Source organism: Equus quagga, chromosome 4 (assembly GCF_021613505.1).
Source record: "Equus quagga isolate Etosha38 chromosome 4, UCLA_HA_Equagga_1.0, whole genome shotgun sequence".
Lineage (NCBI taxonomy): Eukaryota > Metazoa > Chordata > Mammalia > Perissodactyla > Equidae > Equus > Equus quagga.
In genome coordinates this window covers 84,205,800-84,228,813 of record NC_060270.1, presented here as the reverse complement: position 1 = coordinate 84,228,813, position 23,014 = coordinate 84,205,800, and the positions used below count along the sequence as shown (strand labels likewise).

At 33.9% G+C, this 23,014-nt stretch overlaps 1 protein-coding gene across 1 annotated transcript in view; it reads left to right on the top strand.

The window, feature by feature from the left end:
• Nucleotides 1-23,014, top strand: part of LRP1B (LDL receptor related protein 1B) — a 1,825,183-nt gene that overhangs the window by 1,558,347 nt on the left and 243,822 nt on the right. The window contains exons 48-55 of the mRNA XM_046659286.1: nt 2,175-2,288; nt 2,530-2,679; nt 5,156-5,278; nt 7,361-7,480; nt 11,820-11,948; nt 15,085-15,207; nt 18,657-18,797; nt 20,172-20,359. Of these exons, the coding sequence (XP_046515242.1) occupies nt 2,175-2,288; nt 2,530-2,679; nt 5,156-5,278; nt 7,361-7,480; nt 11,820-11,948; nt 15,085-15,207; nt 18,657-18,797; nt 20,172-20,359 (1,088 nt within the window). The remainder of the gene's footprint in view (nt 1-2,174; nt 2,289-2,529; nt 2,680-5,155; nt 5,279-7,360; nt 7,481-11,819; nt 11,949-15,084; nt 15,208-18,656; nt 18,798-20,171; nt 20,360-23,014) is intronic.

The window sequence follows — 23,014 nt, the reverse complement described above, 5'->3', positions numbered from 1 at the left end:
GGAAAAAGGAGAAAGAAAATATATCCTGCAAATATTCTACCCTCTACCCAGTTCTTCTGATCCCCTACCTCATCCTTTTTCCCATGTCTTTCTTTTAAATACTATCTCATAACCACACCTCTTAACTTCAAAGCTACCATTTCTTTTCATCTGGTCAGAGGTCCACTCCTTGTTTCTTTTGTTTTAGCAGAATTCCATCTAAGACATTGTTCTACTTGCTCCACAGTTCCTTTCTTCTCTCAAGTCATTCTTTACTCTTACTTCCACCTCAGAGACCCCTGCACTATTTCTGAAACTCCATTACTGTGAAATCCCTGAATCTCCAGTCCTCTTAACTGTTTCAAATGGCACCCCATATTCATGGAGTCATAATTTGCCTCTTCACTGTATCCGCCATCAGTATCCACTCAGACAGAATCCTTGTCATGTAAACAAAGGATTCTTTGTGGAAGTTTTGAGGGAGATGGAGATGGTGGAAGGGGTTGCAACTGTCTCCACTGGGATCTTTGCAGCATCCTAAAGTCTAACTGCCAGTATAAGATAGGACTTCACCTTTATTTATGAGAGAAATCTTTGCAGACTTGTCTAAGAATATTACCACTACCTAGAACATTGTTCCACAGAGAAATGAATCCTGTCTTCTAAACAAAGGGATTGTAAGGAATCTTTTGGAACATAACCTCTTAATAGGAGACTGCTGATAAAAAAGTCAAAAATAAAATGTAAATGCTTCTCATGATTATTTTCCATGTTATATATTACATTTACTATTTCTACTGACAAATATTGACTAGGAAGTGTAATAGAAAGGAATATAGAAGAGATTTTGCTGTTTTAGACATAAAAGAAAAATATTTATTTTTTCCTATTTGAAACAGTGTATTTCTCTCTGCTCATAATAGCATTATCTGTTTCACATGATAAGATGTTATTTGTAATGAAGAAAACAGTGAGGCAATTATAATTGCAAATTGTAAATAAAACATTTATTCTAATCATCATTTAAAAACAAATAAGGATACAATTGCAAGATAGAATTAAATATAATAAGAGTTGTGCATGATGAAATACAAATGACATACACACCCTTGAGTAAAATTTGCATATTTTAAGATAGCATTTTAACCATTTACAATTGGTATAATCTCTATTTATAATTAAACAGGCTCTTTAAAATATCAACACTAGGAAAAGTGGCATAATCACAGAGCCCTTCAGGTTGTACATTAACATAGTCAACCTGTGGAAGTTTGAATTTGGAATAAAAATCTTACCCAAGTTAATCTAACACACATTGCATGCCATGCACCTGTTCACAACATATTGCTGGAAACCATTGTATGGTAATGAATGTGTAAGCAATGTAGGAAGGAATATATGATTCAGAAGAAGCAATTCTCTACAAAGTGTATATAATGACAGTAGCGTATTGAAACTGATTTTCATCTAAGCGTAGCAGGGAATTGGAAAGCCATACTTTCCAATAATAGAGACAAGTCATACCACATTTATTTGTTTCTTTGCGTGAGGCATCCACATTTCCTATATGAAATATTAGTGATATGGCTGTATAAAGCAGTATGACACATGGATGACTTTCTAGCAGTGCTGAACTATCCCTCTTTGAGTAAGAAGACAAATGCTCAGTGGTTTCTCCCTCTCAGTCTACATCTCTGTCTATCTGTCTGTCTCTCTATTGTAACAGAGAATGTTCCACTTCTTCTTCACAATCAGATTGGGATTTCCCTGTACACACTCCATCAGGCATTTACTTAGTGTCATAATCTTGTACTTTTGAAGTTGGAAGGAGACATAATTTTCAGCAACATTCAGTTTTTTTTAATGTTGGCTCACTGCTGAAATGGTATTATTATGGCAAATGAGGCGTGGTTCCTGCTTTCATTTACAGTTTAGTGAGGAAGCAGCTACATCAACAGGTCATTGCAATGCAGTATCGTAAGTACCACAACAGAGAGAACTGTGTGACAGGGGAAGAGGTATGAGGCATCTAACCCAAGCTTGGGAATAGGGACCATGGTTCAAGTTTGACTTCCCAGAGTTCCAAAAGCACAAGTGAACAAAATTATATGAATTAATTAAAATATTCAAAATGTTAAAGCAAGAGCTCATTTTCTGTCTCTTCTATCCACTTATTTATTTACCTGTTTCTCTAGTTTCAACCTGTGCTGCTGTTGAGTTCCGCTGTGCAGATGGGACCTGCATTCCAAGATCAGCACGATGCAACCAGAACATAGATTGTGCAGATGCTTCAGATGAAAAGAACTGCAGTAAGATATTCACTCCCTTTCGTTGTTCATGCCTGGGCACCTTTGGCATTACTTTGAACATAGTCCAGCTTTTCACTGAACCTCATCCAGAATTGATACGTAATTAACCCCTGTAGTGTAGGGTAATTGCAGATTTACTTCTTCAAATGAGGTTAACTTTTCCCGTCTCTGTGACCTACACAGAAGGCTTATAATCTTTGCAGATGAGGCGTTTTTCATTTTTCTGTTTACCTCCTTTTAGATAATACAGACTGTACACATTTCTATAAACTTGGAGTGAAAACCACAGGGTTCATAAAATGTAATTCTACCTCGCTGTGTGTTCTGCCAACCTGGATATGTGATGGGTCTAACGACTGTGGAGACTATTCAGATGAATTAAAATGCCCAGGTAAGTCTAGAAAGAAAATAGTCTTTGCCTTGAAGCTTCAAAGGCTAGTTATGTAAATAGACTTATAAATTTTTATTCTTGATATTCAATCGTTGAGATTAAAATTAAATAGTGTAGACCAAGTTAAAAGTGATCATCCTGTTCTAAACATGCCACTTGATCTTGTTAAATGTTATGAAATGATACTCAAATGGTACTCGATATTCGGATCAATTTCCTTTGTCATGTTCAGTTCATTATTAATCCTTTTAAAGTTGATGATTAAATCCTAAAATGTGTAATTTGTAAAGCTTCCACAGAAGTATTACATCCCGAGGAAAAACTATTCATCTATTCGCACACTAAAGGGAAAAATTTATTCAGACTATGTTTCTCACCACTGGGTTTACCCAATGTTATTATGCAGCTGGTATTGTCATTTAGGCTGTTTGATGCAGTTTACACAATCTTTTGGCATAATAGCATGGGTAATAGTTAGCATTATTGGATCAAGGTCAGACAGGTGTATTTATTTATTTTTTAGACAGGTGTATTTATAGCTATTAACCATCTTTAGTTATATAAGCTCTGAAAAGTGCCATTTGCATTCTTAGGAGAATGCCTTCTATGAAAAGGTCATGACCCTGTTTCTTTCTAACTATTTAGGAAACAAATTCTAAATATATAATAATACAGGAAAGAAAGGTGTTAAATGACTATCACTGAAAAGTCAATATGCTGTACAGGAAACTATTAAATGTGTTCTCCTACTGCTATCTCTCTCCCCACCCTGCTGCTGCACTTACTTCTTCCATGTTTAAATGATACAAAATAATTTTTTGAAATATTTTAATAAATTATATTCATGGGTATTCTGCACACCAGTGTACACAAACATGCACACATGCACACACATGATCTACTTTGAAGAACTGATATTCTTAAGACTTCATAATCTATCACTTAATTGGGAAACAGCAGATTCTTTTGGGTTTTGCCTGCTGAACAATGGTGATGTTCTGTGATAGCATTTGTTCCTTCTGGATTTGAAAAGGCTAGCTGCACCCCAGGAAGAGCTTCTCTGGAGGACCTTGACTCTGGCTCACTGCAACTCTTCCACATTTTTTTTTTTCATTTTATTTTTATTTATATAAAACATTTTAAAAGAAATATAGAAAGATCATTTTAGACTCATGGAACCTGGGTGTCTAGATTCTTAATCCAATGTTCTTTCTGCAACAATTCTTTATTCGGGCTGAAGATAATTTTGAAAATTATCTTGAAGGCAGCATATAGTAGATATCCATTAAATCTATATTTTTTTTTACCTTTTTGTGGTGTCTATATCTTTCTAGTATTAATAAATTATTTAAAAAGCTTAACTTTCAGCACTAATAGTGTTATTTTATTTAGGAAGAAAGGGTTACTCATGTAAACTTATGATACAGATGGACAGACAGACAGAAAGCCAGGAATAGGTCAGTCTAAATGCCTTAGGTTATATCTAGGCGATGTCCTAAGAAAAACTTAGACGTAAAGCACACTCAAGATTTTTTGGTTTAACGGTGAATTCCCTCAAAAAATTTATTTTCATATTTAATTAGATCTTCAGAGTTGTCATTTAAAAAAATAAAATGGGGATAGTTTTTGTTATCCTAAAATAGTCATAATGGACCTTTTTATAATGTGCTTTGCATATATACTCTAAGGTTTACTTTGTGTTTGGCTCTGGGCCAGTCAGTTTAAAACTGTCAACCTGAAGGTGCATGGGAACAGATGATATCCAGTAAAAAGAAAAACCCAGAATTTTCTATACATTCTTGGAGGTGACAATAATAATACTCCAAAATCTAAAAAAATAGAATTTATAAAATAATTTTGCATAGATACTTTTTATTCTCGTGATGTTTCTGCAAGATATAACAATTTTAGAGATTCCGTTGCAACTTGTTTTCCCCATTAAAATAGAGAATACTTGCTGAAATCCTGTCACAGCATACCCAAAATATAGGGCAGTAGGAACCCCAACTCCATGCTTTCTCAGCAAAGATCCACTAATATTTTTATAATGTTATTTATTTTTTATAAGTATAGAATTACAATTATTTTCCACCTAATATGATTCTTTGGTCTTAGGCTCACTCACTTTATGTCGTCTGAGTTATTTTATTTTGTTTTTATTAACTAACTCCACATTCTTTGGAGTTAGCCAGTGTTTTCTTGAGTATCCTCTGTCTGATCCAGGATCCAGTCCTGGATTGGATTTGATTATCTTGTGTCCTTAGTCTCCTCTGCTCTGTGTCAGGGTTTTAGTCTTTCCTTGGTTTTCATGACCTTGACATTCTTGAAGAGAACATCTCAGCCATTTTTTATTCAAGCTTTCTTGTTATTTCTTTCTTCCAGTTTAAGGAGTATTACTGTTTTGTTGCCTACTTGTGTGTCAGAAGTCTAAGATTAATTTAAATTATTTAACTTTACATTCTGTATTTTATCACAGTTCAAAACAAACACAAATGTGAAGAGAATTATTTTGGTTGTCCTAGTGGAAGATGCATTTTGAATACCTGGATATGTGATGGTCAGAAAGATTGTGAGGATGGACTTGATGAATTCCACTGTGGTGAGGCATTATATCTTGCTTTAGTTTTATAAGCCATAATATTATTTATATGCTGATGTCCTGTTACCTGGGGTTTTATACAAAATATAGCTCATTGATTTTAACTTTAATTTTAATTTTTATTAATAATACAAAATAATAAAAATTAAAATAGAACAGAAGATCTTATAATGAAGAATAACAATGTCCTGTCCCAGTCTTTGCTTTTCCTTTTTTTTTTAAACGATTGTTCCTTTCTTAGTCTCTCTTTTTTTTTTTATGATTCGCACCTGAGCTAACGACTGTTGCCAACATTCTTTTCTTTTTCTGCTTTTTCTCCCCAAATCTCCCCAGTACAGTTGTATATTTTAGTTGTGGGTCCTTCTAGTTGTGGCATGTGGGATGCCACCTCAGGATGGCCTGACGAGTGGTGCCATGTCCGCACCCAGGATCTGAACCTGCGAAACCGTGGGCCACCGAAGCGGAGCACGTGAACTTAACCACTCGGCCCTGCGCCAGCCCCCCAGGCTTTTCTAACCTCTCTTGTTTTTGTTAATGGTTACCTCTGTCAACCTAAATGATATACTTATACCTTAATTTCCTGACTTACGAACTTTAGATGCTAACATATTTGCTTTCTGATATTAAAAATAAGGATTAGCTCACACTACTCATTATACTCCCCCTGCCTGCTATTGGCTATTATATTATTATTCGAAATGTCTCTATTAGTTACATGTATAGCTTTAAATAGTTTACTTAAGCTTGTATTTCTTCAGACTCTCATCCTTCACCACCTACCTCTTAATCTCTGTATGTTTATTTCATTTGACTTGGCAAAGTAAGAAAGCATTTTAAAAATTTATTTTATAAAACTTATGGATTTTGTGATTTCCAGGCCAAAGAAATTTCCTACAGGGAAACGAAGCATATATTCACGTTTTTTATTTAACACAAATAACGTATGCTGTGGTGAACAGAGTAGAAAAAAAAGATTAAAAATGAATCTTCTATGAAATGTCAAACTCCTTTAAAAGTAAATGTCATCATGAAATATGAAGGTGTATTTTGTTTGATTAAGATGCTATATATCTTTACATTAGAGCCAGATTCTGAATGAGATTAGCAGAGAACTTTACAAATAGTTTAGGTAGACTCATAATTTCTGGACAGGAAGCCATTATATGACTGCATCTTCTTTAATTTTATTTTTTCACTTTTTCTAAACTTTTCTCTTTTCACAGGTCGTCTAAGTAAATATTGTAAATAAAGATGCAAAGTTTTTAGATAGTTTATAGGATCATAACCATAAGTTTTATTTTTATAGTAATTCATATTTTGAACACTTTAATTTGGGAGGATTTTGTTTTTGGATATTTCTTTGTTATAAACATGCTGAGGGAGGGACAGGCTGAGGGTGGAGGAGAGCAATGACAAACCTGACTTGGGAAATAAAGGGAGTACAGTATTGAAAATGCATAATTTGTTAATAAAATACCAGCCACCATGCCAATGATTTTGGATGTTATTAGACAGGCTTAACTGCTCCCAAGGGAGAGAAACAAAAACATCAAACTGTTAAGTACGTACAAGTATGAAACTGATGGCTTGTCATCGAGCTACAACCTCCTTAGTTGCCTCATCTTTAAGAACAAATATATATGCTGATCAGTCCACCATATTGTGATCTTGCCTAGGATGTAATTTTTTCTCCATTTCTTCAAAAATAATAGATTAAAAATTAAAAAGGATGACTAGGTTTTACCTGGAATATTTACTTTATATCCGTGCAACACATGTTTTTTAAAAAATGTCCGACTAAAATATACTTAAGGGAGAGTGATGACTAGCTCACAGTCAACTCTGTGAGAATTATGGTGAGGGAACAAGGTTGTATCACCTGGAAACTCAGAGGGAATATGGAAGCTATTGTCAAAATTTTATAGAGCTGTCACAGAGAAGAGGAATTTGACTTGTTTTATTACAAGATGGTTGATTTTTACAAAGTCTAAGGAAGAGCTTTCTCACTGTCAGATCTATCCTAAGATGGTCTCAACCGATTTTTTTTCTTTTGCACCTAAAACATTCTTGTTTGTTTTCTAGATTCTTCTTGTTCTTGGAACCAATTTGCTTGTTCTGCAAACAAATGTATTTCCAAACACTGGATTTGTGATGGAGAGGATGACTGCGGAGATGGATTAGATGAAAGTGATAGCATTTGTGGTGAGTTGCTTGTGTTCTCATTCAACTTTTAGGTGTATGATATATATGCTCTATCATTTTAGAGCATACTTAAAACTTTGTTTTCGACTGTTTTAAATTTAACATTAATTTTATACATACATTTCTGTGTAGCTGTTTTTATTATTTGGTGACAAGCAATTGTTCTACTATTTTTATATGTACAGTTGTTATTCAATTTTTAGGATTTTCTCTGAATATTGACACAATGAATGTATTTGTAAATTTTATTTTTAGACTTCAGTCACGTCTTGGAATAAATCTCAATGATTGCAATTGCTTGGATCAAATGATCAAACATTTTTTTGTGGTTCTTGATATGTATTGCTAAGTTGCCCTGCAAAAGTATTATATTGATTTATAATGCCACAAGCCACACATGCTATTTGTACGTGTGTGTGTGTGTGTATTGTAGTGACCATTATCATTGAATTCTTTTAAATGGGATGTAAGGAAGGAGGCTATTGTATATGATGTTAAAATGTACTTTGAAATTCAGCTTTATAGGATTAGAGGTATAGTGTCAGATGTCTCTACTTACCTGCTATATGTCAACTACAAAGCCAAAGTAATTGCTTTTAAATAAACACTTTTAAAAAATAATTTAAATGAAAATATTAACTGAATTTCTTAAAAGGAAAGAAGAAGAAAGCAATCTAATCACTATAAATTTATTGTAATTGGCCTGGCATTTTATATATGTCTCTCTATTTATCTATCTGATCTGTTTTTGTATGTGTGTCTGTATCTATAGCTACATATTCTTTATTCATTATAACAGCCCTGTTTCATAGTTGTTATCTTCATTTTAGAGAGAAAAGGGCTTGAGTCATAGAATAAGGTGCACATATAGAGTTAAGTATACTTAAGACCTTTTTTAAATTTCAGAAGTTATGGCCTGCTAGTTAGCTCACTACCACGGAGACAAGTAGATAGGATTTTATAATGTTCAAGCTAAACTGAAGTTCTCTGTAAATAATAGAAAATTGGAGATATCCTCTGAAAGCAGGCAATTTATTTTCTTGTATTTAAGCCACTGCAAATCTACTTTTTATTTACACAACTGAAACAACTCACACAGCAGATAAATATCAACATAGAAAGATCACTATCAAAAAGGTCTGAAAGGAGAAAGAAATTAATCAATAAGATAACTGGAAAGTCTCTTTTAACTACTTTTTTCACTTTGCTATTAAATCTTTCTTTAATTTTAACAAAAAGATTACCTGTTTACAATGGGTTGAGCATGTGTCCAGTCTCTAAAATCATCTTACTTTTGACCCTTTGTTTAACCCTATACTAAATGTCTCCACTGATACCTCTATCCTTTTTGAATGGATACAGTATAATAGAAGGGGCAAAGACTCTAAAGTCATACAGAGTTGAATTCTCCCATATCTGAGTTTTCCAGCTGTGTGATCACGGGCAGGTCCATTTTATTCCTTATTCTTCAAATTCCTTACCTATTAAGGGCGTACAAAAAGATCTACCCAATGTGCACTATATAAACTAATATATTCTCATTCTCTTTTGTTCTATTTCTCCTGATCCCGCCTTTATTTTTCAGAGTATTATTGTTATGTCTATATCTATGAGTGTCCTAATAATTTTTTTCAAAAAAGGGTTAAAATGATAATGGACATGTTTATGTCTTGTCAAAATATTCTGTCTATTTAATTTAATTACAGGCTGCATTTTATATACTAATTGCCAAGCTGGCAACACATAAAAAATACTGCTTTGATCCAGCATCAGTTAATGAACTGAATCTCATAATTTAGTATTGGAAATAAACTTTATAAATAATTTGTCTCAGTGGTTCTCAACGTTTAGTGTACAAAAGATCCTTCTCCAAAGTTTCTTAAACATGTAAATTCTTAATCTCCACCTCCGAATATTCCCATGTGGGCTGTAAATACACGCTTTCTTAATAAGCACATAGAGGTTCTGACTTAGGATTTGAGGATCCCATTTTGAAAATCGTAGTCTAGTCCACCTCCATCGTTTGAAAGATGAAAAAAGAGAAATTCTCAGAGGTTAATAAATTTGCCTGAGGTCACTCAGCAAATCAGTGATGACAGAGCTGGGACCAGAATTCAGGGTTCTGAAATACTTACTAAATAGGACAGTGACGCTTACCAATCAAATATTATATCTGAGTAGGTGCACAAGATAGTTCTGTTGGAATTCCTTCAGCTTTTTTTCCTTCTCCCTTGCTATTCATTTCCCTGAGGACGGCAGGGTATCTCCAGATGGCAGTGTAGCAATGGGATGAAGCCATGTGATTTTTTTCTTTGGCCCATTTTCTTCCCAATTGACTATGATGTTTTGGCATGCTCTTAACACAGAATCTGTTGAACACTATCAAGGGAGCCAGAAAATTAGCTGCAAAGAGCCTTATGCCGTTTCATAGCTTGAGGTATCTTAGTAATTATCTAGTCATACCCCTCACTTTACGGATAGTAAAACTCAGACACTAGTCTTCTCCAAGGTCATACAGAATTAAATTTCTCAACAGCCAAATCAATGCTCTATCTACTATGCTTACCTTGAGAACAAATTGGAGTGCTAATAAGAAAGCAGACAAGGAGTTTTACATGTATCAAAACTTTCTTGGTAGAAAGAATGCATTTTATGAATCTCAAGCTAAATAACAAAAATATTATGAAAATTAAAGCACTAATTGAGAATATATGAGTGAAAGTGACACTTTATTTTCTTATGTCAAGCTTGAAAAGATAGATAATAAGGAGGAATAATATGGAAATAATTTCTGTAGGAAGAGAATTTTACTATAGAACATACTAAAGACATAATAGGTAGCAGGTAAATTAATTTTTAAATAAAAGCAACACTTATTTAATAGATTGTTTTATGATTTCTTCCAGCAGTAGAATCATATTAAAACTCATTCTGTTAAAGCACTGATCCTCAATCAAATGAGCAAATCTGAATTACCTGGGGGACTTTTCAACATTCACTTGCCATCCCATCCTCCAAGCTAAGGTGTATGTCAGGGTCAGGCATGTTTATGTTGGAAAAGATCTCCCAGGGAGCTCTTTTGCACCCTGCTGCCACTCATGTTGAAAAGATTGCACTGAAAAACATTTTCTGCTCATAATAACTCTATGGCTGAAAAGTAAGTGAAAATGATAATCCAATCAAAGCATTTTGGTCACTGCTTTAAATGTTTTGGAAAAAAAATCTTGCATCAGTCTCCTCAGTCATATTTTCTTCCTGGCAATATTAACATTTTTTGAATAACTCTATGTTTTTTAGCATGTAGTTCATGGGCAGCTTTTGATCACAGGGAAGTGAAATTAAAGGAAAGTTCGATTTTGTGATCATGCTACTGATTCATTCAACGAATATTTTATATAAATAACAAACAGATAAACCATTCAATATATAGAACTGTACTAGAGGCTAGGGAAACAGCATGAGAAAGAATCATTTTCTAATTTCATGTGATTACCCTATGCCCGTATAAGGAGACGCAAAGAGAAACCACCTGTGACCCTTTGAATTTACAATCAAGGTCAACAAGGATTTTTTTTCTGTGGACTTTTGACAAACAACAGCGTGCAACTAAAGGGACATTGAATTGATAGAGTAGAGAAAAGGTTGATTCTGTTTGTTACATATGCTAATACAAAGGGAACACATATACATTTGTTCTTTTCAACAACACAAGGTGGGGACTAATAATAATGGCATTGGTGATTAAGAGAAGGTGATTAGGAATCAGAAGGGTTTTGGACTCCCAGTTCAGCAGGCAGCACCCTGTGTGACTTGTGACTTTCTGCAAGTTTTTCAACTTCTTTGAGCCTCAGTTTCCTTTTCTGAGAAATGAGACTAATAATAGTTCTAACTGATGAGGTTATTGCGAGGATTAAATAAGTTAATATGTTACGTACTTATATATATTAAGTACTTAACATATATTAAGCAATAAAAATGCTATTATAATTATTATTACCCTTGTAGGTTCAGTTCTTTTGAAATTTTATCTCAGTTTATTCACAGTTCTATGACATTTCTATCCTTTGCTACATTTTACGAGGAGAAAAGATCCTTTTTAATTTTTTGCCATGTGGCTTTAAGAAATAAAACGCTTGCAATTAGGAAAGAATGCATTCTGAAAGGAAAATGTGTAGACATCTCTAGGGGAAGGGCAATAGTTGATGATTCTGAATAATTACAATCTCTTCCCTATTGGCAACATTCTTCTGCTTCCCTTCTATCTATAGGAAATGTAAATGTTAGGCCTTTCCCAGTGCACACATAGTGAGCTTAATGACATTTTTTCTCTGGGTTTCAGGTGCCATCACCTGTGCGGCTGACATGTTCAGCTGCCAGGGCTCCCATGCCTGTGTGCCCCGACACTGGCTTTGTGATGGTGAAAGGGACTGTCCAAATGGAAGCGACGAGCTCTCCACAGCAGGCTGTGGTATGAACACTTGTAGGGCTGTGTGTGAAAGAAAGCCGCTGCAGCATCCTTAGACATTTGTTTCTGTAGTCATCACCTATCACATTTTCTCTCACATTCCCTGTTCCTGAACGCATAGGTAGTATCAGACCTAATCAGGTGGGATGGTGTCATCATAGTAGTTCAGCAACCCCTGTAACCGCTGTTCAGAGTGTTTCAAACATGCACAGTGGGATTACCCATTGAAAACCGTTTTGATGAATGCAGATTTTTCATTTCACTTGTGACATAGTGTAACTACCCAATGTATGTGTGAATGTGGTAGGGCTGTTATTTTCTTTTTAGCATGTCCCCCGCCGCCCCTGCCCATGAAGATTTTTAGATTGCCTATTGCAGATACTCTGTAAATGGCGGCTGTGATCCTAAGTAACTACTGAGCAGAAGGTCAGTAAACATCTATTAGTCGTACAGATAGGGTATTAACCCTTAGGTCAGGTAAAAATAGTATAGATATGGCTGAGTGAAGCTGGGGGAGCAGAGGAACACCTTTGGAGGTCAGACAATTTACTAGCTTTCTTACTCTAGGTCACCTCAGGAAATTTGCAGGGAATTACTCAGTAGTAAAAATTCAGATAAATTCCTTTGCATGATCAGGAGACTGAAGGGACTGAATATTTGAATGTAGGTCCCAAGGTCATGTACGAGATCTGTTGAGCTGAGCAATTTATCAGAAACAGTGCTGTGAACTGTGCTCATTAAAGTGAGTTCTGTCAATCATCTCTCCAATGAGCTGTCTTCAGGTCTTTAAAACTGTATTTGAAGCCATAATGTAAGTGTGTGCGCATGTGGGTGTATGTTCGTGGGGGATAGTTAAAGCGGAGAAGGAAAAAGAAAACTTTCAGGCAGGCCTATATGCACAGAACTCATCCTATTCTAGAACAATTTACTTTGATCTTGAAACTGATATGTGTGTCTGTAAAGGTCAATGGAGCCACTGAGGGCTACATAATAAAGGATCATGCATCAATTCAGGGATCCAGATGGTCCCAGTATACTGTTGCTATTGTAGCAAGTTAACACTCTGGGAGGCATAGTAACACTTTTGGACCACGTGGGTGCTGTTAAGTAAATTATGCTAAAATACAACAAATTGTACTCAAGTGACTTGAAAGCGTTAATGCCAAATAAGCCTCTGTTGCTTAGTGTTTTAAAGAATAATTCATGTATTAGAATTAGTATAATTCACTTCAGTTACATAAGCTGTCACAGAGTTCAAAGTTAGAGAAGTTATTAGCAACTGAGTTTTACTTTGATTATAATGGGTAATTTTTAATGCTGCTCCTATGTGGCTTCCATATCATTTTTGAAAATAAATTTGTTGAAAATAAATTATACTTAATTAAATTCAAAAAATCCTTTTTGTTTTACCTATTCATGTCTCTATTTCAAGCATTACTGAGTTGAAAGCAGAGCTTTCCTTTCTTCGTGGAGTCTTGGGCAGTCTGGGGATAGGGAGCTGATAGGCATGTAGAAGAAAAATTATGGTATATTAAGTGTCAGAGTCATATACAGAAAAGATACTAGGTCATCACGAAGAATTATATAAAAAAGCCTAGAAGTCTCATGGAAGGATTTTAAGAAAATAACATTATCTGAGTCATGAAGGACAAAGAAAGAAAGAGAATGGTTCTAGGTAGAAGAAAATGCCTATTAAGACGTGGAGGGGAGAGATTAGAAGGGACCTAAACTTTTTCAAGCGCCCATTATACATCAATTATTTTGGTAGCTGCTCTTATTTACATTATTGAGTTCCCACAATATCTCAGTGAAGTGTTTTTGGGGATCTGCCAAAAACAATTGTTATATAGATAAGACTTTAAAGAGCACCAAGGAATTTATTGAGTACCTAAAATGAGCTGATCTGCTTCATATACTTTAGTTAGTTCTTACAAGAAATTTATCAGATAGATTTCATTATTCTCGTTAAACAAGTAAAGAAACAGATGTACCAAGTAGGTGAATAGCTTCCTCAGGATACAAATATAAGTGGCAAAGCAAATTTTTGCAAAGCCTTCCTCTTCTCAGTATACTATAATATTATAAATGGCATATAGCAGATTCTTTTTTTCTACTTTTTAAAAAATTGAGATGTAATTGACATATAACATTGTATTAGCTTTAGGTGTACAACATAGTGATTTGATATATGTGGACACTCTGAAATGATTACCACAATAAGTTTAGTTGGCGTCCGTTGTATAGCAGATCTTTGTATTCAGAATAGCCCAAACCTTAAGTCCTGTCATAGCGTTTATCTTTCAAATGTAAGAAAAGGTAATTGAGGATATTTAAATGATCCATTCAAACCTCTATGATTTTATGCGTATAAGAAAGTTTATTTCCTCTGCACAAGTTACCATCTTTTGAACTTTTGCTGAGGTTTTATTGCACATTTTGAGCAACCATTTTTCCCACTGGTTAGGATCCTTGCTAGAGCACTGCTTTCATGGATCAGTATTCCAAAGGGGCCATATTCCATTTCATGGATCAATATTCCTAATTTGATGTGGTACCTATAGTCGGGCTCATCACACCATAGATCTGAACCTATTTCAATCTACTCTGGAAGTCACCCAAAAGTTTTATTTTCTTCTTAAAAACAATAACTTTCTCAGCCCTTTTGACTTTCACTTCGATCATGAACATTAGCACTTGGTGGTCTTTTCAGGTCCATTTTTCACAAAGAAGTGAGGTTTTTATCACTTTACTAGCACTGCTACAGGCACGAGGAGAGAAAGACACATTATTACAGTTGAGTGATTTTTTTTTATCACATATGAACCTTGAATTCACCCTTCAGCAAACTTACAGATTGCTAAATGGCCTGAAATTTCAGAGTCAGCCTAGAATTGTTGAATATATTAATACTAAAGCTTTGAATTTTATGTATATTCGTATTCCTATATTCAAATATACTAATATATGTATATTAATATATATTATTAATTTATCTGATATATTGAATATTGAGCAAAGTTTTCTTTTTCTAAGTAACTGTGGATTATTAAGCATAACGGCCTACATTTTCCAAACTGCGAAGATGGGGAGGATACAACAAGTGTTCATCTAACTTTACGTTTTGTGATGTCTTTCTTAGCTCCCAATAATACATGCGATGATAATGCTTTTATGTGCCTTAATAAAGTGTGCATCCCCAAGCAATTTGTTTGTGACCATGATGATGACTGTGGAGATGGCTCTGACGAGCCTCTGCAATGTGGTAGGTATATCTAAACTTTTCATGGAGGAGGTATTCGGGCCGAGTAATAGTTTTTTTAAAATGACTCAAGGAATATGTAAATAAATAATACAAACAAAGAAACACATTTCTTAATGTAATTGAAGACATGTAAATTCAGTAATACACAGACACACCACATATAATCTCTTTAAGCTCTAGAATAGTAACACATTTATTTAGAAATCATGCCTACTTGTAGTGTATTATCAGGAACCCCAATGAAAAATGTTATTAAAATGTCTTTGATTTTAAATACTTTGAAATACTTTGTACTTTACAGACAATATATAGCTGACAAGTTTAATCTTATAGTCAAATCAAATATTTGAGTGAAAAAAGAGAATACAACTCACAATTATCAGAAAAATTGGATGCCTAACATTTTCCATTTGCCTTATCTTTTTACACATGCATTTATTTGTTAAAATTTAATATTATTATCATGAATTTATCTTGTCATTACATATATATTTATCTAACCATCATATATATAGTATATATGCAAACATATAACATTTGTGATAAAAATCAGCATATTAAAAATTCCCAGTTGAAGTTGACATCCTGGTATGTTTGTAAAATATTTCAAAGCATACATGAATAAATACAAAACGAAAAGCCTTGAAAACCACATATACCCATGAAAGGCAGTAGATTTACTGCTCTCTTTTGTCCTCCCCATGCAGTGTCTATAGCCTTGATCTTTGATATGAATCTCTTTGAAATCAGTGGATATCAGTTTTTATGATCATTTCACCATTAAATCATGGATTCAATGTGATATTTTAAAAGCTACATCATAACTCAAGATGAATATCTGAAGTAGAGTTATGTGTCATGGAATATCTTCCCTCTGCTAGACATTATATTTGGTTGATATGGAGATGAATAAGACAAAGATCCCCCTAGAAGAAATTATGAACAGGAAAATCAGAAATACAATATAGTACAATAATATACATTGTCAGATGGGAATAAGAATCACAAGACACAGAATCAGAGCTGAGTGAATAATTCTTGAGGCATGAAAATATAGAAGCAAGGAATGTTAGTCAAAGGAAATCATGTTTAGATGCTAGAGAGTGTGACGTGGCGGTCAAGAGCATAGAACCTGGAGCCAGATCGCCTGGGTGCAAATCCTGGCTCTGCCACTAACTGACTGTGTGATCTTGGAAAAGTTACTTCACCTCCCTGTACCTGAATTTTCTCATCTGTAAAAAACAAATAATAACATTGCTTAACTTCTAGGTCTGTTAAGAGAATTAAATGTGTTAATGTTTGTAAAGTGCGTGGAGCAGTTCTGGACACATAGTAAAATCTATATATGTTTACAAAGACCTGTACATTGACATAGTTAAGAAATAGCAATTAGTCTTTTGTGAGGTAAATTAAAGTTAGAAAGTTAAAATTAAATTAGATTTTTAAAAGTCTGAAATACAATGTTAAAGAATTTGTATTGATTCTTTTTGCTTCCAGTGGCCAGCACACATTTTGATACAACGTAATGCCCCAGTCAAATTTATGTTTTAGAACCGTCTTTTTCAGCAGAGTGGATGAAATTTTGCCAAAAAGCAGGGAGCCATTAGGGGGAAATAAACTAGTTAAGAGGTTATTGCAATAGTTCTGATGATTAATGATGTGTTCTGAACCAGGGCAGAAAAGGTGGAATGGAAAATGCAGAATGGGTCAGAATTCACTTACAGCCAGATATGGAGGATAAAGGATAATTTCTAGCTTGGATGACTTGGTGGATGGTGTTGATGTTACGAGCTTCAGGACCGAGGAGGTTAAGGGTCAATGTTGTTGGTGTAGGAGAGGAGAGATGGAACAAGGAATTAATGTTGCAGATTTGAATAGGAAATGTTAATCAGACAATCATATGAAGCTGTATAGTGAGTGTTTGAAAATTTAGTTCTAGACACCAGAAGTGTGATCAGGATAAATAATATTAATTTGGGGGCCATCAGCATAAAGGTGCTATTCAAACTATGACAAAAAATGAGAACATCCAAAACTGTAGAAAGGAAAAGGGAAAAATAATAGACTGAAGATTGAAGGTATGGCTTCCCCTACAACATATTACAGTGGAACAGGAGAAGACTTTGTACAGAAAGAGGGAAAAAAGGGAACAACAGAAGCAATAGAAAGAAGCCGGGAGAGTGAATTATAGATATTAAACCAGGGAATTGTTTCTGGAAAGGTAGCGTGGTCAACAACATCAAATGCTGCAGGGAGGTGAAGTGGGAGTCTGAGACACTTTCAATTTGACATTTGCCAATTGGTGTTTTACATTGACGAGGAATTTCAGAAGGTAGATATTGCAGAAATGAGACGTTAATGAATCAAAGATGAACTGGAGATAAGTAAGGGAAAGGAAGATTGTGCAGTATACTGAAGAAGAGAAATGTGTTGTTAAGAGGTATTTGTAGATGGATTTTTATGGTTATTGAGCTGGGAGAGACTTGATATATGTGTTGACTGAGAAAGAGGAGCTAGAGAAGAAGGAGACGGGGGAAAGAAATACTGAAGAAACTGGGGGGATCTTGGAACTATCTAGTTTTGCCATTCAATATGATAAACATCTCAATTAAATAATCTTTATTGACACTTTTTTTCTATTGGAATTTTGGTTATTTTTTAAGCCATAAAAATCTTACTCCCTCTCTTCAAAAGTAGAATATTTGCCCAGATTTACCAGAAAGTTTCTAATATAAATGGCTGTTTTTATTGCTAACAAACTTAGAAAAAATCCAATCTAAAACTTCATAATATTCAAAATCAATTGAATTTTACTTACAAACAGGCATAGATATGAACATAACAATTGATGGATTGATACTGTGATTTGAGTAAAGGCTTTTAATACCTCTAAGAATCAGTATATAGGCTAATTACAATAGTTTTTGTGCTTATTGCTCTATAAATTGTCTTTTAATTTTTCTCATTTTCATAATTTCTTTACACTTTGAATGCTGCTTCCCAAACATAAACATTGCGTTATAGCTTCTGAGAATTATCATCATAACTCAGAATCAGTTCATCCACATGTTCTAGTACTATACCTAACCAAACTTAGTCTTGAAAAAAATTTCCAATAGCTTTCATTTTGTTTTTCATTTTAAGGGAAATCTTTAGGATGTAGATAATAGGTGAACAAAGATGGTTTACTTGAGTCTTGCATTCTTATTTCCTCACCTAGAAGCAATGAAAGTGCCTTATTTCCAACTTTATTTTCTGGATCTTAATCTTATTTCCCAACCACAAATATCTCTTGCAAGGGTAACCATCATCACAGAAAGAAAAGAGAAATATTTCCCTTAGGAGGCATGGGTAGCCCATGTAGTTAATTAGATATAGTGTACCTTAAGGGATGAAGTTGTAATGAATATTTGTTAGATGAATTAGAATGTTTACTTCTTTGTCTCCAGGATACCGACAATGTAATGCAGAAGAATTTAGTTGTGCTGATGGACGATGTCTTTTAAATACTCAATGGCAGTGTGATGGAGACTTTGACTGCCCTGACCATTCTGATGAAGCACCTTTAAACCCAAAGTGCAAAAGTGCAGGTACAGCAAATATATAATTCCAAGCTTATTCCAATTTTTTTTAATAGCAAAAGCATGACTCTAATTTTCAGTCTAGTATTGTATTCAATGAAAGGAAATGCAAATAATTAAGCATGAGCGTTTCTAGTGATACCATGCACAATTCCAGTAATCAACAATGTTCTGGGATTAGTTTTAGAAGTTTAAGTCTGTGTCAAAAATATGAAGAGTTGAGGCTATGAATCCCATGAATCTGTCACCCTGCCCCCTCCGAAAACAGTCGTCTCTTCTTTCTTTTTTTTTGAGGAAGATTAGCCCTAAGTTAACATCTGCCACCCATCCTCCTCTTTTTGTTGCTGAGGAAGACTGGCGCTGAGCTAACATGTGTGCCCATCTTCCTCTACTTTATATGTGGGACTCCTGCCACAGCATGGCTTGAAAAGCGGTGCATAGGTCCACACTTGAGATCTGAATTGGTGAACCCCGGGCTGCCGAAGCGGAACTTACAAACTTAACCACTGTGACACCAGGCTGGCCCAAGTCTTATTTTCTTTATACATTATTTTATGTGATGATAATTTCCCTGAATAGACCCATTTGCAAATTCAAACATAAAAGAAGTTGAAATTTACTGAAAGAAAGTCTGTATCATTCATACAGGCAAAATAAAATAAATTTCATATCATTTGAATAGAAATATATGCATAACCAAACTTGGTCTATTTATCACTTCATTATTCCAAAGACTGAATACATAGTCATATATTTGAGAATAAACCTAATTACTTTTTTTCTCATGTAGTTCACATGTTAATAGGCTTTTCATCATGTATGATAACGAGTAATGTTCAAATCATCTGGTTAGGAGTAGCTGCAAAACCTGAATTCCTTTCCATAGCTATATTTGGAATAACTATTATTCACCAAAAATGTCCTTTTTATGCCCTGGCTTAAAAATGTCAATGTTATATTTCCAGGAAGAAAAAGAATTTAGGAATATCTACCCATTCTAGATTCTTAATTTTCACTGCCATATAATTTCTCAGAGACCTATGGCTTGAGGGAACCATCAAACTTTCATTACCCTTTTGAACTCATTCTGCACCATATAGATGAAGACAGAAATACTCCATTAATTTTACTATAGATGCTTATTTTGATTGTTAATTTTCATGGTAAAGGAAGATTTGTAATAACTGTTCAACATGAAAGTACACTTTGCCCTTGATTTTCTACATTTTGTGTATAAAATATTACACTGAATGTAAAGCATTTTATATGTAATATGTTTACTATAATTTTTGACGTTATCATATTTGTGAATGTTTTCAACAATTGTAGTATAAAACAGTGGCATGCCCTTTATGTTCCATTTGTTTTATTTTCTTTTTCCAGAACAGTCATGCAACAGTTCATTTTTTATGTGCAAAAATGGCAGGTGCATTCCCAGTGGAAGTCTTTGTGACAATAAGAATGATTGTGGTGATGACTCAGATGAAAGAAACTGCCATATAAATGAATGTTTGAGTAAGAAAGTCAGTGGATGTTCTCAAGATTGTCAGGACCTTCCAGTCAATTACAAGGTAGGTCCTCACCAAAAATAGCAAATCACATGATACATTAGAATTTGAGGTAATGAAAACTATTTAATCTAATATAACTGTAAAACTTAAAAGGCATCATGGTATTGTTAGGTAAAGCTATTTAAATGCAGAGCGTCCATATAAGCAAACTATAGTAATAATATGGAATAAAAATTGTGAAAATATATTCAGGAAGGCAAAAAGATCAAAAAGGTTTTTAGTATATGCTGAATACAAAGAAAAACATAAGCAAGGGAAGACCACTATTTAGGGTGATACTATTATGTTAATAACTGCATAAATACAGATGCAACTCTTAAGTTCCCATTTCTTTCCTCATTCTCCCTCCCATATTTCTTTGAAGTGAAATGAGCTAATCATTTATTTACTACAACATTGGAGAATTAATATTTTTTGTATAAACAGAAAGAAAAAACCAGAACACATGAATTATTAGCACTGAGTGCGGGTACACTAAAATTAAATCATGCCTAATATCCTAACTGCTTTTTGTTAGTACCATTTTCCTGAAGAGAGTGATTCACTGACAAAACTGGTTGACAGAAATAGCTTTTGAAAACATATCTGTTTAAGGATGTTGGAGTGGAGGATGCAAATGAACAAATTTTGAAATTAAAGTTGCGCATTAGGTTAAAATTAATTACATAAGTGATGAAAATCTTAGGAAGAGCAATTCATTTGAAAATTGCTGTTTTTATGTGAGCAATAGCTCTGTAGGGCATGGCTCCTGTGGAACATAGAGGCAGTCTAATGGCAGCTAGGACCATTACAGAGGGTAGATTTTTGTTCTACTGAGTTTTGCACTGATCAGAACACACCTGGGGTACTATGCCCTCTTATGGCCGTGGCACTTTTAAGAGTAACCTAGACAAATTGTAATGTATACAAATTTGTACATCCAGAAGCATAAGGAGTCTGGAACACACACCTCTGGAAGTCATTTTGCCTGAAACAAAGATGGCTTGTTAGCTGTATTCAAATATATGAAGTACTGGAATAGATAGCACAACCTGTTCGGAGTTGTTTCAAAGGTTGGAATTAGGAGTTGGGAGGCAGATTCTGTTCGATATAAGGAAGGCTGTTCTAAGATTAGAACTTTTTACCTTGGAATGAGCTGCCTCATTTCTCACCACCAAAAGTGTTTCAGTTGTGGCTAAATATCTTTCTTCAAAGAATGCTAGAGAAAAAATTTGTGTATTGCAAAGATGTTGGTCCATTTTCTCTGCCAACCTTGAAGTTCTATGACAAGCCAGTTCTTTCTAATGGTAAATTCAACTAAACAACCACTTTACCATTTTTAATCTCTGAATTTCTGGTATTATGATTAATTTAATTATATTGATCAAGATTTAACTGTATATAGATATAACCTAAAACTGTAATAATTATTTCTCCTTGTGTAAAAATAAAAATAAAAAATGAAATACCAAGAAAGCTACATTTATACAAGAAGGCTTTATACTCCATCTTGTATTAAGAAAAATTGGTTAAACGTACAGACTTAAAGCACACATGTACTTACTCATAAACTCTATATTATAGGTAAAAGGAAATAAGACAAGTGAGCCAAGACGCTCTTAATGAGATGAGCATGTATCAATTAATTAATTTGGGCAGTAAATATTTTGAAACCCAATGAAGCACAAAAAATATTATTAGTGCCATGTATAATTAATATAGAAATGTTTCCTGAAAAGTCAAGGAATGTAGAATTATTACAGGTAACTGGTTAAAATTTTAAGTCATAGTCACAAATAATTCTTTAGTCCTATCTATATAATATATATTCTATAAGTCTATATATCTATAGAATATATATATCATAGAATATATATTTATATCTATCTAAAATTTAAATTTCAAAGTAGATCTATTTGTGTTTATCCTGTGTGTATTTAAAATGTGTCATAACAATCTTGGTGGTAAAATCTAAAAATTACAGAATATCACATGGTCACCTTTTGAAATAACATTAAAAGTAAGGTTTAATCTTTTTTAAATGCCTGCATACAAGTACTTAGCGCCCAGAAATACATTTTTGGAAAACTATTTTTGGTAGAAATAGACATCACTCAGAAAACCATGTTAATTCATACTATTTTAATTACTTTGTAAGATTCCTCACACAGAAATACTTGTTTGTTGATACCATTAACATATCAGTGTTTCATTTTCACTTCTCTGAAGGGGCAGAGAATGAAGTGAGAATTCTAGTTGAAATAGATAATATGCTTAATCATTCAAAAAGTCTATATATGTGATATATGACAGAACTGTTGTGAAGAATGTTCCTGAATATGTACACATGTCAAAACTAGTGAATAAAATAAAATGTATGTTGGGGGAAGCAAAATCAGTATAAAAATTCAAGGAGTCGAGGCTAGAATCATAAATAAAAGATCTAAGCAAAAGTTCAAGGCAAATATTTTACATATTGTACTGAGATTATATATATACACATATATACACACACATATATAGTTTTATTTAAGACAATTTATTGATAGGAAATTCAGTAAAAAGGCTTATGTACAACAAAATCGTTGTCTATTTGGGGAAAAAACTTCAGTTGATGGGTTTCTCTTTTCCAGCGAATGGGGAAGACTATCCAGTAACTTATTTCTCATTACAATA